Raw genomic sequence first — 17,740 nt, 5'->3', positions numbered from 1 at the left:
AATTTCAATTTCATTGCTTTTATTAAATTAATTAATTAACTACTTTTAAAATTATATTTTACATCATGGTATAAACAATTTTGATCCATTATTTCAAGCTAGCAACACTCTTCAACTTAATCTTGACGCATGTCAAACTGTTTTACGTGATTAAATGTCAATTGTCAGTGTCACTGTCAGTGGGTTGTCATTGTCAATGATGTATGCCTTCGTGTAGACCGATTATTCAAGGTTGTTTTTTTAGATTTTGTTTAATATGTTTAACTAAAGACCTGACCATGAAAACACATCGTTCGTGATAAAAACGACCGCACTTAAGCAAAACGTGTCAAGCAACAAACATTTGTGGCATTCAGTGTCGCTGGAACCGATCATGTGAGTTACACTCAAACTGATTATTTATTTAAAACAAATTCACCATGTCGGGACACATTTCACAAGAAGAGGCCGAAGCTGACAGAGTATTAATGGTGAAGAAGATCCTGAGTGCAGCATTCTACGCGTTCGCTTCGTTCATGATAACGGTAGTGAATAAAACCGTACTAACTTCTTACGCGTTTCCATCCTATCAAGTTTTAGGCTTAGGACAAATGATAGCCACTATTACGGTGCTTTGGTGTGGACGTTCTTTAAAATTGGTGAAGTTTCCGACACTGGACAGTGGTGTTGCACGCCGTATTTGGCCACTACCATTGATTTACATGGGAAACATGGCTACAGGCCTTGGTGGTACTAAAGAACTCAGCCTTCCGATGTTCACTGCACTGCGACGCTTCAGCATACTTATGACTATGATTGGTGAAAGGTTCGTGCTTGGAGTCAAAGCGTCTTGGCCTGTTCAGGTCAGTGTTCTGGCAATGGTGGGAGGTGCTTTACTGGCAGCCGCTGATGATGTCACATTTTCATGGTCAGGCTACACACTGGTACTATTAAATGATGGTTTCACTGCGGCCAATGGAGTATACATGAAAAAGAAATTGGATTCCAAGGAACTTGGCAAGTATGGGCTGATGTATTACAATGCATTATTTATGATAGTTCCAGCTGGTGTTATTGCTTGGTGTACAGGTGATCTGGAACGCTCCGCTGCCTACCCTCACTGGTCTGACATGCTATTCCTTATTCAGTTCTTGATGTCATGTGTCATGGGTTTTGTGTTATCCTACAGTGTCATGTTATGTACACAACACAACAGTGCTTTAACAACCACTATCATAGGTTGTCTTAAAAATATCTTTGTTACTTATTTGGGTATGATTATTGGTGGGGACTATGTGTATTCATGGCTCAATTTTGTTGGTTTGAATATCAGTGTACTAGCGAGCTTGGGTTACACCTATGTGACATTTAAACGTAAACCAGTCTCATACATGATGCTAAATGAAGCAAACAGTAAAGTTGATACTGTATAGCAATTGATGAAGAGATTCCAACCAAGCTCATATACTTGCTGTATTGCGTAGAGGTTGATGCCAAAGAAATTGATTATAATATTGCCTATATCACCATATTACTTTAAGTAATGTGATAGCTCAATTGAAAAAACATCACATTTATTTTATTTGTACTCATTATTGTATTAAACATGTTTGTTCATGTTAAATTATTATTTATACAAAATTCTTACACATTTTGCACTAATATGTAAGGTTTGAGAGAGTTTAGATTTAATTAAATATGTTAAGTAGTACATATAAAAATAAATATGCACCGATATATTAAATGAGTTACTATTTGAACAATGCAATACATAAAAAAATTGAATTTAAAAAAAAATTTACACTTGAAAATTTAAAAAGTACATAAAATATTAATTTAGAATTAACAAGGTGTTCACTATGATATAAGATAACACTTAATTGAAATGATGCATTATTTTTATTAATAATTATTTACTTAAAAATATAAACAAATTTGTGATGTATTTGGTTATATTGTAATGATTATAACTTGCTATACTTGGGATCTTGAAATATTTGGCGTAATTGAAAATAATGTGTATTGTGTACACTGTTTCTATACAGGGTATTGTGGAGTATTTCCCATAACTTCAAAATGTTGACAAGTCCACATATAGGAGCCAAACTGCATAACTATTTTTTTTTTAACTGAAAAAACCTTTTTTTGTTCTCATACAAAGTGATCATAGCGGTAAGACTGTTGATATTGAAGAGATACTGCAACTGGTAGTCATCAAGCTACTTCATGATATTTACCAGTGAATAAGTTTGGCTAGGTCATAATATAAGAATGCGATATAAGAAACAATTTAAGATCTATTTACAAAAGAAATATTTTTTATAAAAAAAATAATATATGTTAATATTCCTGTTTAATAATTTTATCTTAAAAAATGTAACCCTAAAGTTATGGCAATTACTCCTGAGCACACTGTATACATAATATACGGTTAAATTTGATGATATTTGTACATATATATATACAAAGTACAATCATCACAAATTGACTGTAAGTTTTTACCCAGAAATGATAAAGTACAAATTTCTAAATTATTTAATTAGGTTGAAATATTTACTTACAAGCAAAAGTAAAGTAATGACATCTTTAAATACATATTAAAAATATAAAGTTCTAATTCTACCTGGTATAAATAAATGCTTTTAAAATGCTGATCCTTAGGTTGACGTCAGATGAGTGTCTTTGTCATATTAGACAGTAATAATCTCCATCTAATATAATAAGAGATAATCTAAGAATCATCTCATCAATTACAGCCTTCAAACAAAAAAAAACACGCTTCATAATTAGACAGTTTGTTCAGAAGCTACAATGCTGCACACAAACACATAGACGCACACAGACATGTCAAACTTTAACCTCCAACTATTACTTACAACATTAGGCCTACAATATGTGAACATATCTCATGAAGAGAAAAAAACCATAGTAGACCAATAGTGGCCGAACCGGAAATACCGTTCTCTCTTTCATCCTATCCATACGAAAGAGAGAGAGCAATATTTCCGGTTGGTGCTATTGGTCGACTATTTGTCATTTTGACGACATTGGTATGTAGTGAGCTGTGGCGCATGTTACGAATAGGACTTAGGCAGTATTAAAAATCTTAAAAACAACTGCATGTTTGGTCTAGTAACTAGTTCTTTAACTGTGTATCATGTAGTCCTAGGTTTGCGTCCAGGGTGTGATAAAATATAAGTAATTTGTGGCTTTATTGAAATTTCTGATGATGAGATGATCCTGAGATAGGAAGTTGGTGGTGTTACATTTCCATGGCTTAAAAAACACGTTAAATCTATAATTGAAATTTAAAGTTTAACATTGCTTAGAGCTGCATTATGGGTTAAAGCTGCACAACCGTGTCTCCCATAGATAAAACCATAAAGACTGATTTGGAACAAGGACGATTTATTTCACCTTCGTAGGTGACACTCGTAAATTTTTAACCATTATCGACGCCTTGTACTGTCGATGTCGAAGTTGTAATGTACAACTTTTATTGTTGATAAATATGTAATGGTTTTTTGTGATATAAACATTCTTAAAATAGATAAAGTTATAATAGTAACACAATAATAGCATTATTGTAAATTAGACAGGCAATCATAATATAATATGACTTATTATCTTTAATTTGCCGTATCACATTAATATATTGTGTATATATACTTATATATACATAGTTTTAAAAAATTATGGGATCATTAAACAGTCCTATTATTATATCAGCCAAAGAAGTCTCACATTGAATCTAAGTACCAGATATTTCAATTTTAAGTTTGTGCACTAAGACAAGTTCTTTATAATTTTCTCTAACATAGTTTGATGGAATAGCAGGTAAACAGACACCACCAAACAGAACAATCGCAGTCCCGATTACACACGAGGTATGAAAGAATGACTTTTAAAATACAGGCTGTTTCTAAAAGTTACGAAAAACATCCCAATACTTTCCTTGGACTGACATCAAGCTTTTGGCCTCTTGATTCATGGTTAAACAAGCTAACTAGACTAAATATACATTATATATAACTAGTGGACCCTGTCAACTACACCTACAATACTCTACCCTACCCCATACCCTACCCTGTACCCTACCTCAAATCGGTTCAGTAGTTTCGGAGCCTATTCAATACATACAAACAAACAAATCTTTCCTCTTTATAATATTAGTATGAGATACGACGATGATTATTATTTCTGGGTAATAAACGCCAATATGGAATTGATGTACCTCGTGAAAACATGTACACCACAATACTATAGTAAGCTCATTATGAATGGACTCATAGCCCCTTGGTAAAAGGCGTAACAATAAAAGAAATGAAACGATAAGTAACGTAAATGATCGTATCTTGTTCATAAAGTTGAACGAGAAAAGAAAGTTTTGATAGTTAAATATTTTTACAGAATTTATTTTCCTTTTTTGGTTCCTTTAATAACCCAATTTAAAACAAACAATATTGGTTATTTCCATTATGTATTTACGTCGTTCGGAATTTGGGACCCAATATCATTTATGGGTCATTCGTTAAACAATTTCCGCAGTTAAAATTAGGTCCCGGTATTTTTTATAATACATATTTTGTAACTCCGCGTGTGAAGGTAACCGTTTACCGATAACGGTTCAGCATATCTTTATCTCTAATTAAATTTATGGCTCGAAGAGACAGTTCATAGTGAGCTTACTATACTCGTAGTGTATAAGAAATATAGCAAATTAATGTTTCGCGTCTCTAAATACGAGTCTACCTCAAGTAACAGTGTTGCTTTTAGCGAGCCTTATAACGATAGCCTTTACATATTTATTCTTTAAGAACTGTGTGTGAATTATACATGTACCTATGTATAATGTTCCTCGTTACATATTTGGCCGAATCTCTGCTGCGCTTAGTTTGACTATTATAGTAAATTCTCAAGTTCGATAAGAGGTCTTACAAGCCAAACTTTAGATCATAGGAATGATTTAAAATGCACTTGATGTGATATGACATAATGGACTTAATAATTCATTAATTTTAAGTCCTAAAAACGTCTTAGTGAGAATATTCACGTATAAAATATTAAAAGCAATATTAAAATTCAAATTTATTACGATGAGCTATTAGATAATATTAATTACTATATATTATAATTTTTTACAATGAAGTTCATTGGATATTGTTATTCGTTAATGTGTCAAATGACAATTATACAATGTTATTTCACAGTGTTCAACATAATATATTGAAATTTATAAAGGAATGTAATTTTTACTGGCATAATTTTAGTAAATAATCAAAAAAAAATGTAATTGGCTGTGTTACTACTTTTACGTAACATTTTCTAAGAGTAAGCATGAATGTACATGCCTTTAATATAAGTATATACTTTATTTCCTATATAATTAATGCCTTATCATGAAATCATTATTTATTGAAATGTGAAACTTACTTTAATTTGTATGTGTACTGTACTATGCGTCTATACTTTGCAAAAATCCATTCTCCTAACACCTGTTTACACTGCATAGTTATGTGTATAGCATAACTACGAATATTATAAATTAATAAAAAAAATAAATGAATTATTAGAAAACGCTACTTTAAAACGCATCTTAACTGTGTTATCTTACATTAAAATGGTTGATGTTTTAGTTCATAATTATATATTTTAGTTCTTAATTTCAAAATCAAGAAATTAATTAATTTATAAACTTTTAATTAATTCAACAGAAAATTATATAGCTTCAGATTCGCTGTGAAGTCTGGTAAAAACAATTCACAGCTCCTACTTTCTCCTTCCTCGTTATTCTATTTAGTGAGTCTAAGACTAAAGACTAAAAGCACAAATAAATTATCGTAATACCTTTATTACGAAGTAGGTATTGACCTCGGCAAGTAAGTTGTACCAAAATGGCAAAAAAAACATTTGCGTATTTACAATTATAAACCAAAATATTTTGGTTTATAATTGTACATACGCAAATGATTTCTCCTTAGTGATGATGATGACGCCTCAAAGCCGATTTTGGCTACAGCGACGCTTCTGACTCCTCAAGTCTGGGTAAGGAACTCGGTTGAATAGTTCTCTGGTGTGCTTTCCAGTGATTAATGTACCCTATTTTGGTCTTAAAAGTGCGACTACATAGGGCACAAGTTAGCACACCATCACATTAATTGTATTGCTCCTTAGTAGGCAACCAAGGATCATGCGTTTAACATTTTGGTACATTTTTAACCGACTTCCAAAAAGGAGGAGGTTCTACGTTCGGCTGTATGTGTGTTTTTTTTTTTTATGTATGTCCAGCGATAATTCCGTCATTTATCGACCGATTTTAAAAATTCTTTTTTTGTTTTGAAGGGTTTGATTCCAGGGTGGTCCCATTTTTTTCATGTCAGGGTCTGATGATGGCATCCTGGAGAAATTGAGGGGAACTTTCAAAAATCGTAGAGACGGCTAGTGCGTTTGATAGTGTTTCCATAAGGTATCTTAAACCCCTACAATTTTATGAGGGTCTCGAGTTGGTCTGATGATGGAGCCGAAACACAGACGATGGAACTCGACAACGATTTACATCAGTTACCTTTTGTTTGGGCTTGATTAATTTGTATTGATGAGAACTTGCCATCTAGATGGTTTGTGACTGTATTAAGGGTCTGGTGATGGAGACGAACGACAGTCAAGGGAACTCCTCGACGGTTCACAGTAGGTACCTTGTGTTTGGACTTGATACATTTGTATTGATGAGAACTTTCCACCTGGATAGGTTGTGACTGTATTAGGGGTCTGGTGAAGAGGACAAAGGACAGTTAAGGGAACTCCTCGACGGTTCACTGTAGCTATCTTGTGTTTTGACTTGATAATTTTGTATTGATGAGAACTTTTCACCTGGAAAGGTTGTGACTGTATTAGGGGTTTGGAGATGAAGATGAAGGAGAGTTAAGGGAACTCCTCGACGGTTCACAGTAACTATAGTACGCGCGTTAACAACTGAGTCTTAGGGCCATAAATCATTTCTCTATATCTATCTCGCTTGCACTTATGGGTCTTATGGAGCCGTCTAGTGAAGGGTGTAACAATGAAAGACATATTATCGATAAGTAAAGTTTATTATCGTATCTTGTTCACAAAATTAAAAAAATTAACAATATTTGATTTAATATAATACATATTTCATATTATATAATTATTAACTAAATAAAATTAATCTTCATCTGAGTCTTCATCATCAGAATCTTCGTCTTCTGCCAAATTTATTATAAGCGGCGCGTGATCTCTAATTAGAGCTTTTTGTAAATCTTTGTTTTGAAGTTCTTCGGCATGCCTAACACATTTGGCCCAGTCTTCTCGTGTGACATTTTCTATGGCTCGGTGGAGGTGATTTTCGACATCTGCTATCTTGAAGGTATTATTATTCTTCGCAACTTCTCCCTTTACTTGTGCCCAAATTAATTCTATTGGGTTATATTGACAGTGATATGGAGGGAGCCTTATTACTTCATGACCTCGTTCATTTGCCAGATGGTCTAAAGCGTAGACCTTCTGCGGGTTACTGGCTTTTACTTTTCTTATTAATTCTTCAATAATTTCGTTGCTGGAATATGGAATCTTTTTCTTTGTCAACCATTCTTGAATTTCAGCTTTCCTCGTGTTTCTTGTGGGTATCTTTTCCAACTGTATCGAATGATAGCTTGCGTTATCGACAATTATAACTGAGGGCTCTTCAAGTAGATTCAGGAATTCGGAAAACCATGCCATATATGTTTCGCCATCCATTTCTGTGTGGTAATCAGCATCCTTTGATTTCACCGCTTTAAATATTAGCTTCGCATCTGGAACGAAGCCAGTCCTTGCAGAACCCGCATGGCAAACTATTAATCTTTGGCCTTTTCCCACAGGCTGATTCTTGAAACCTCCTTCATCGTTGCTTCCAAGCCACATCCTCTTTCTTGCATGGTTTTGATTAATCCATGTTTCGTCTAGATAGAAACGTGGTCGCTGATCGTTAGTTCTTCTAAGTAAATCCAATTTCCTTAAAAAGTCCATTCTAGCACAAACAATATCAGTTCTTTCCATTAAATATTTACGTCCTTCGCTATTTTTCTTATACTGGAACCCAACCTCCTTCAGTAGTATTCTCATTGAAGTGTTGCCGCATTTAAAATCGGGTAATTGTTCACGGAATTTTTCTAAAATTTTCGCCACGGATGGATACTCTCCATTCTCATAAAATGAAGCTACAGTTCGCTTCAACACACTTTTATCAAAATCGTCAATATTAGTGACGGTTTGTGGTTTCTTAAAATTTGTTCTTGGTATACAGGTACTGCCTGATTGTGATACTTCCGTCTTGATTCGGTCCACTGTCGCTCTGCTCACACCACAAACAAATGCGGCCATTTCACGTGGTTTGTTGAAATTTAGAGAAGCCACTTTATTCGGATCACTTTTCAATTCATTGAGAAACAGGAATACGTTGTGAATCAGTGTTCGAGCTTGAGGGCTAATATCGCCATGTAATTTCTTCAGATCAACGTTAGAAAATAAAGTATCCATAGTGCGCAACGAGTAACACATGAATGTATTTATTTAATTGCAGTAAACACATTTATAGCAAAAAAAATACGCAATGCAATTACATTAGAAACCGACCAATCAGAATCGTCCAAATCATTATTGACTCATCATTAGCACGTGCGCAGGTAGCCGTTTATCGATAATTAGGGTGCGCAGGTAGGCGCGCTGCACATTCCTATCTTTTTTGACTTTTATGACCGGACGACTCAGATGATAACGCGCATACTATACCTTGTGTTTGGACTTGATTAATTTTATATTGATGAGAACTTTCCACCCATAAGGATTGTGACCTAACCTGCATAGGGGTTAAGACCATTTCTCACTAGTTATGATACCTTTTACGTTTTTCTGGATATTCTGGATATTTTGTTTACACTCTAAAGGTATGCTAACACTAAAAATAAAAAAATAAAAATTTTAATAAAAAAAATTCAACCGACTTCCAAATCGAAAATTAACCAAACTAAAAAGCAAGAAATAACTTCTTACCTATGTGCTACCTTCTGATCAGTTTGAAGGCGGTGCCAATCCAGTGTAATGTTTTAATTAAAGCCGTTTCTGAAAGAACCACAGAAATTTTAGAATTTGAACGGCTTGAATTAAAACATCACTGGCTTGGCCACGCCTTAAAACTGATCAGAAGGTAGCACATAGGTAAGAAGTTATTTCTTGCTTTTTAGTTTGGTTAATTTTCGAGTTGGAAGTCGGTTGAATTTTTTTTATTAAAATTTTATACATTAAGTAATTGAATATTTCGTACGTTGTGTAATGTCGTCAAGGTGTTGCTATTACTCGTCCGTACGTCGCTAACATCTGAAAATGTGTTTCGGCTCATAGGTCAATGTATAGGCCGCGTACTGTACAACATTTTGGTCCGTTTGTGTGTTGTAGTGAACAGTAAGACGCACATTGGCCTGTTTCTTTTGATAATTTATATGACAAAAAATAACCCAGGATCAGCTAGTTACATTATACAAATTAGTAGCATTCATGAATTTGTATTGTTAAAAAAATAGGTAACTGTTTAGTTTTTAAATGAATTTAATGGGAGAAACTATGGGTGATTGGATTTTTGCGAAGTATTGTGAGAGATACTAATGATATATAAAGGTAGTTTTAGTTTTTGTAGTCATTAAGCAAATTTCACTATTTTGAACCATTCAGCTACTACATAGATACTTGAATATTAAATAAGTACCTACTTTAGTATTAAATAAGTAGTTCCTTAAAATTTACGGATAGGTAATCTACTATTCAAAATAAATACACTTTTATTATATTAAAATACTTGCACCTCATTTTATTATTTTCATAGAACTATATGTGTTGTAGTTTATTGGAATTAGTAAAATTGTTTTTTCTGTTACAATATAATTTGTAAACTAAATTAATTACTTAGCCCTCATTCCCAGGAGTTTTTTTAACGGACGTTAAAAAAGCAACAAATGCATTCACAAGTATATGTTTTTAAAACAACGTTTTTTATCGAGCAGTTTTGTATTTTCAATTTTGGCCATTGGGAATAGACCATGAATTAAATTGAGAACGTAAAAAACGCGCCAACTGGGTTTTAACGTATTGCTTTTTAACTCTCGTGCGAATGAGGACTTATACTCGTATATTCTTGCGATTATATATTTTTTATACTATGTAATAACTATACACACATCTGAAATTTGCTAAAAGTGGGTCTTGAATACGTGAAAACCTTACAGATACAGTCTAAGATCCCTATTAGAAACGAATTTCATCCATTTTTTAATGAATGAAATGGGTTTAATTTTAAATTTATTGCGAGTAGGTTGTTTCTCCGCCCAAAGTATTATTACCTCCCGCCCAAAGTATTATTACCTATTATTAATTATCATTAATGATAATTTGGCCAGGAGATTTTTAGCCGACCTACTAGCAACATATTTTTAACATCCCAATTTTGATATAAATTTTTCTTTCATTAAAGAGATAGGTGCAGTTCGTTTGTAATTCGGATCTTCTACTAATATATTATCTGTAAGTACGTATTTCAATGCAAACATTTTAGGACCAAAAGATCCCAATACTTTTGCAATGAAATACAATTTCAGTTTTGAAATACATTTGAAGGAACATATTTTCTATAAATATGGATTTTTCTAGATTAACTTCTGTTACTGGGAGAAATTGTTTAATCCTGATTATTTAAACTAAGTAAATGAAAAGCCTTCTCAAGCAATAAACGTTCGAGGTCCTTAAAATCCTAATTAACCAGGTTACACTTTGTATACTGTACATAAGATGTATTAGAACATTCAGTGGCATGCGCTGCATCGTATAAAAATAGATGATACAAGGACTTCCGCACTCGTGCGCTATCCTTCAATCACTAAGAATAATATCATTTTGGATATAATATATGCCTTAAAATTTTGCACTGCATGCCAAGGACTGGATAATCTATATGAATAAGTAATTTTGGCATTTTCGCAATCAATTAGTGAGATTTATAAAACCAGAATTTTTATACTATATATTTAATAGTTATCTGTAAGAAATTTTTAGAGATATTTGCGCACAATATAAAATTCAAATATATATATATATTAAGTATGAATATATTGCAATGTTCATTATTTATCATTAAATAGTATAAGATTACACAGTTAAACAAGCAATACATAATTTAAAAAATTAGGATTATACTAAACGTGTGTAGGTGTAATTGTTTAAGGTATGCTATTGAAATAATATATTGTGACTTGTAAACGAAATACAATATTCTTAAGTAGTTAGTTAATCGTACATACTGAGATATCTACCTACTTACTATTAAGTGGATAAATTATTCAATTCAGTATTAACTTTCGCGTAAATAGAAATGATGTCACCACATTATCCATACCTTCAACCTCCTTCAACAAAGTATTGTAGTTGCATTATAACAATCTTAACATAGCATTTGCGTCACTTCTGTAAAGTTTACAGGTAAATAAACCTAAAGTTTTTGATTACTAAATGATATATAAAATAAAATGTATATTGTACACGTAGTATCAAAATCAGTTATGTTCCTCTGATGAAAAGTTCGATATCCCTCAGTTATATACGCAACTCCTGATGTTATAAGTCGGGCTCTGATCATTGTTTTATACTTAGTAAGTAAGTGCTTGTTTCATTTTGCGTTTTGCATTTGAAAATGAAATTGCATATGCAATTTTAACACGCGGAACTTTTACTGTCATCTCAGTGTTCTACAAATCAAACGATATCATGCTCATATTTTTCGTAACTGCAAAAACCGTTGTCGAAAAAAGGACATCCTTTCTAGATTCCGAACTTTTACCACTCTCTCGGTGAATTAGTTTGCGTCATATTTTTCCATATGCCACTTAAAGAACGTGAAATTCAACCAAGGTCTATATTACTGTTTTGATGATTCTTACAATTTGGATAACTTAAAGAAGATTAAATTTCTTTAAGACGCGGCTTTTATCTTAAACGACATTTACATCGGCGCATCAGAAGAGTATGTTGACTCTGCAATATTCAATTGTGACCTCTGAAAGAATTGTCATTGACTTTTTAATCAAACATTCTAGATTCAACGTGTCCTGAGAATACTTCGATTTTTGAGTGAAACGTACATAGAGAGAACTTATTAGAAAGTAGTACTCGTACGTTTTGGTCTCAGACTAAATACATAAGGACCTACCTCACTAGTCATTACTTTTCTGTCCAAGTATATGATCAACGATCTAATGCGATTATAAAAACTGCTGTAATCGTGTTCGTCGGTTAAAAACCTCCGTAAAAATAGCTTTGTGTGTAAAAACGGTCAACAACTTCTAGTTTAGTATAAGATCCTAATCTAAGCTCATTTTCCTCGAAAAATGACAGACAATTTTATTCGTGAATTTGGGTGCGATACTAGTCCTTATGTAATTAGTCTGAGGTTTTGATCATTGCCAACGCAGTCTGAAATGAAATAGAATGGAATTGGTCTTAGAATTCAGCATAACGAAGAAAAATAAATCGATTATTTACTATCTTATTGAGCTTCTGCAAATAAAAGCCTGATTCTGTACACTCGATCATTCAAAAAAAGAGACTTTATAAAAAGTGTAGGTACCAACGGTGAAATGGTTAAAAGATTGGGTTTGTTCGTATTTGTGTAACATTGATGCCTTAATAACTATTACGGAACTCCAAAATTATATTAAACTAATTTTAAGTAGAAATTCTTGTGTATATAGATGTTACGCTTCTAATGACGTTTTTATATCTTATTTATGTAGTATATAGGCTCTATAACATGATACATACATATGATGTTGTGCGAATATGAGTACGTAGTAGTAGCCTGTCGTAGGAGCGGTTTGTACAGAAAAGGCGAGTGACAAAGAAGCGATGCCTGTGTGTAAATTATGCTATACTTTTTTCCATGGAGGAAACATGTAGGCGTTACATAAGTCTACGCCACTCGTCGCTTCAATATTAAAAGCCGCCTTTTATTTATATTTTTGGCACTGTCTGTTGAATTAAGAGGCCTATTTATAAAAATCGTAGGCGCGTACATTACATTTTATTATTTATTAAAATTCTACAAATCTTCTCAAAAAGTACCATCACTATCAGAATTGAATTACGAATGTAATTGATGCAGTTTTAGGGTTCCGTAGTCCACAAGTTTTTAGTTTGTGTCCGTCTGTCTGTACGTCCGTCCGTCCATCCGCGGTTTAGCGCAGAGACTATTACTACTAGAAAGCTGTAAATTAGCATGAATATCTACACTTATAATAAAACTGAAACTGCTCAAATTCTGTACATTAAATATTTTTTGAAATTTTCAAAGGCATAATATTATTAGGCATTATATAATCGATAATGAAGTCAAAATATTATTATTTGTCTGTCTGTCCGTGTATCACACTGAAACTACTGAATGAAATACAAAAATAAAACGATTTGAGACTATAATACAATAAACCTTAAGGGATACTTTTTCTTGCAAAATTAAATCTGAAGTTTTTGTGGAAAGTCCTAAATTTTTAAAGTTACATTTGTAAAAATTGGTATATTTAGGGATAAATATTTGAAAAATCTTGAATGACATGAAATGTCATTATGAGAAGAATACTAAAAATAATGTTTTTTTAGTTTTCTTTCAAATTAAAAAAAAATCAACAAGATTTTTCAAATATCTAAAAGGATTAAAATTCATAATTAAAAAGGGGTTCAATTCTTTTTTAAATATTCTTGTTTTGAGTTATAAGTTTTGTTAAGTTATTATTAATGGACTAATACATACATATATAAAACATGCGTAAATATAAATAGAAGGCGGTGAAGCTTTCATCGATTTCAACGCGGACAGAGATGCGGGCGTCCGGATAGGTAGTGTACATTAAAAAAATGTGAATAAAGTCGTACAATAAAATCTTGAAAAATATTTTTTTCCTCTACATGTAAAGTGGGGATGAATTTTATTTTACTCGTTTATCTTATAGTATAGGGTATAATTGGATAGGTCTTTAAAAGATAGGAAAGGACATTTACCAAAATATTTCTATTTAAGGATCCGTTTGTAAAATATTAATAAGCTTTTAAGATCTAATTTTTTTAAGCATAATTGGAACTCGAAAATTGCATACTGATTCCGTTGTTAATTAAAAAGATAAAGTTGTCAGTAAGATTACTCAGAGTCTGTTAAAACTAGAAAGCTGAAATTTGTTACGGGTATGTACATTAATTACGTCTATAAAATAGTAAATAGAATATTGAAAAAAATAATTTTTGGGGTTTCTTCCCTACACGCAATACGGAATAATCTACGGAACCCTAGACCGCGCGTAGCCCGACACGCGCTTGGTCAGTTTTTATTTTAGTTTCAGTTTGGTTTTATTACTTATTATTCTTAAGTTTTTGTGTAACTCTACAACAGTACAAAGGCTTTGAGAAATAATATGAAATATGAAAATATCGAACTATATCATTCATTTTTGCGAACATGTTTTGCTGAAAGAGGTATCTGGTTTTTTATTATTATAGGCTTCAAAGTTAGCGCCTAAAGTCTTGCTAAATAAGTAACATGCATTCATTTACTCGTACTAGTACAGTCCACGCATGCGCCGTCATATACCTGTCCTACATTGTACTGTTTTGCTTATATGTACATTGTACATACACGTATATATACTTACAGAAGACGTCTGATGGCTTTAATATGCATATTACCGTGGCCGTACCGCTCCCACTTCACCAACCCATTTCTTGTCTTTTTTTCGGCTGGCACTTGAAGTCTGTGCATGAATACCTTTATGAACTTTCTGTGTTTTATTTTTCTGGGACAGCATGTGGAGTAAAAGAACCAAAGGAAATCTTGGAAAATTTTTGCTAGATGAACTTAGTTATTCCATGTATTTGACAAAGTTACAATAGTATACAGTTTTATGTTATGACCAGTCATCTGTGTGTTTATTTTTGCATATTCAAAGCGATATCTGTTTTTAACGATTAACAGTAACCATATAAAGACGAATGGATGACCAACTTCAGTATGTTCTTCATAAATGACATTTTCTCTATTGAAATGTCCATATAGCAAACGAAAATGTTTTTATCAAAAATAGCCTTCACAGTCCCATTTTTATGAAAGACTTCTTTTTTTGAAAATATTTGTAATCTTTGCCTATTGAATAAGCAAGTACGTACGTATTTCTATTGTCTATCGAACATTATAATTTGTTAAACCTTTCGTCCAAAACGGCACCGAATCCAATCACTAATTGAATGCCTCAGTATTTACTTTAAAAATACCTCCATGAGCAAAGGTCCGTGATGTGCAGAGGCGAATCGACCTCGCAAATCGTCTGTGCGTTTGAAATAGGCGCGGCTCGTTGGATTCATAGGAATGGTCACAACTATTGGTCAATCAGGTTTTATTAGGTAATTTTCCAATGTTTAGTGTAGAATTGGCATAGTCGAAGTGATCTGCGCTTTGCACAACATTACTCACCACAGCAATTTCGTTAAACAGCTTTCAAGTCTTCAGATAATTGAAAATCACATATAAGAAATTTATTGACTCATCAGAGGGTATAAGTTTCTTATATAGAATCCTAGACCAAGATTATTCTATTTTATTTCCCGGGTATTAAATTATTCCAGTGTTAAAGTTTTTACTAAAATACATGCAAGGGATTTTCTTCGAAGCACTATTCCATTTGCTGTAAATAATTTGGTGATATCGATGATAAAGTTGATTGTGACGCTAGTAGACTATTAGTGATAATATTTACTCTAGCAATAGTATAGGAGATAAAAGAAGTTATTTACCCTAATAGATTTTAAGATTGCAGCAATATTAATATATACGCTGGCTTGTTGTATTGTAAACTGCTGAAGCTTTCATCTACATCTTGTGTCTATAGCTAAAGCGTTATCTTTAACGTTTTCTATGTTCTGTATCTATAACTATGAAATCACTGTACACATCACAATATAAAACTAAAAAAAGAGTTGTGACATTTATAAAGCCACGGGACTAAGTTTAAGACTAAATTTGTTTGACTGCAAAAAACCTACTGCTAGAAATTCATATCTTTAGAGGTAGATTTATAAAAATATAATACCTCTATTATTTCAATTTCCACTACTACCATTACGACTTTCTTTTGCTGCATAAGTTATTTTATTACTATACATATATTCATGTAAATAGGTTCTGCCGTTTTTATATGACTAGGTAGCAACCGTGTTTCACCCTTCACATTAAATTAGTAGGGTGCAAAGCGTGCCACCAGCGCTTCTGCGAATAATACGTCCTTTGCTGCTTCCAGAGCAGCAAAGGACGTAAGTGCTACAAAAAATATATAAGTCTGTGCGGCTAATTCCATGCCAGTGTCGGGTGACAGACGTGGCAAATTGAGCACGAAATAAAAATAAATTGTTCATTTACTCTCAGTCTATAGGAGGTGGTGGTCGCCATAATTGTCCGTGGCTAGTTGTCTTGTTTCTTTAGTTCCTGTGGCTGAGTGGCTACGAAAATATGTTTTTAAGTAGAGACTTTTGGATATTCTATCTATTATATGATTAAGGCTGTGTATCGCAATTGCAGTGCTAAGGTCTACCTGTAGACAAGCAAGTTTGTGTGACGCTATTGCAATTTAATTTTTTTTAATAATAAATCTTTAGCTGATGTACTATTTACAGTCCATTTATTTAAAATCATGTAGGTAGGTATACTATCAGATACCTACATGATCATCTATTGCTAAATTGTGATAATAATTATAATAAATAATGTGATCATAATGTGTGTGTACTTACGTCCATTCCATTTAAGAGAGCAATAAGTCGTATTTATAATGTTTAAAATAAATGGATTATAATTATTTTATCAGCTAAAGATTCATTATTGTTTAAAATGTTTAACAAAAATTAGTAACCTAATATAATTAACATCAAATCAATAACAACCACATTTTTCGTATTCCGTAAAGCCCATTGTTAACAAAAAACACAATGTTAGCTGAGCAATGTCGTCTACCTAGTATATGATATCCACGAAGGGTTTTGAGTAGGCACCGGATGTAATTTTTTATCTTTAATCTCAATTTCGATCACATTAAATAAATAAATAGTGAATTCGAAATTACGTGACTTGAGAATTAATAACAATGTCTAGTTGATAAATTCCGTATATGTCAATTATCATACGTCAAAGTTAGCGAATCGACTGCTGCAGGCTAATTCACTAACTTTGACGTATAAGACTATGTTACAAATGTCATCCGATTCAACATCCTAGTCGCGCCAGACTTACGTGATTTGAAAGATGAATCTTTTAGAACCGGTAGTCCTAAACATAGAAAGGAATGGATATACTCGCTAAACTGAAAGCGGGCCGTTTTACTGATATTTTATATATTTTACAGGATCTCGCTCTATACCTGACAACCAACGGTAAATGACATTTGTCAGTTGATTTGATGTTTATTTTAATAGGTTGTTAATAAAGACCAAATTAGTAAATTAGCCAGCAGTACGCCTTATCGTACATCTTCTTCATGAGATAGAATGTCATTTCAAATAAATAATAATTACGATGCTCGTATTACCAAGACGCAACTTGGAGATGAAAGCCTCACTTTTTACTGTTCTGAACATTGCTATTTAAAAGTACATAATAAAAAGCAATATTTTTTGTTATATTAGATTATAA

At 32.6% G+C, this 17,740-nt stretch overlaps 1 protein-coding gene across 1 annotated transcript; it reads left to right on the top strand.

The window, feature by feature from the left end:
• The first annotated feature begins 189 nt into the window (after positions 1–189).
• LOC112047900 (UDP-sugar transporter UST74c) lies at positions 190–17,602 on the top strand. The gene is made up of 2 exons (XM_052890596.1): positions 190–5,923; positions 9,094–17,602. The coding sequence occupies exon 1, from the start codon at positions 420–422 to the stop codon at positions 1,410–1,412; it is 993 nt and encodes a 330-aa protein (XP_052746556.1). The 5' UTR covers positions 190–419; the 3' UTR covers positions 1,413–5,923; positions 9,094–17,602.
• Positions 17,603–17,740: the final 138 nt, after the last annotated feature.

The sequence above is a fragment of the Bicyclus anynana genome, chromosome Z (genome assembly GCF_947172395.1).
Source record: "Bicyclus anynana chromosome Z, ilBicAnyn1.1, whole genome shotgun sequence".
NCBI lineage: Eukaryota > Metazoa > Arthropoda > Insecta > Lepidoptera > Nymphalidae > Bicyclus > Bicyclus anynana.
This window is presented reverse-complemented; position numbering and strand designations above follow the sequence as displayed.

What these genes read in the sequence shown, in the direction of transcription:
- LOC112047900 (XM_052890596.1), top strand. Translation starts at nt 420, where the DNA reads ATGTCGGGACACATTTCACAAGAAGAGGCCGAAGCTGACAGAGTATTA.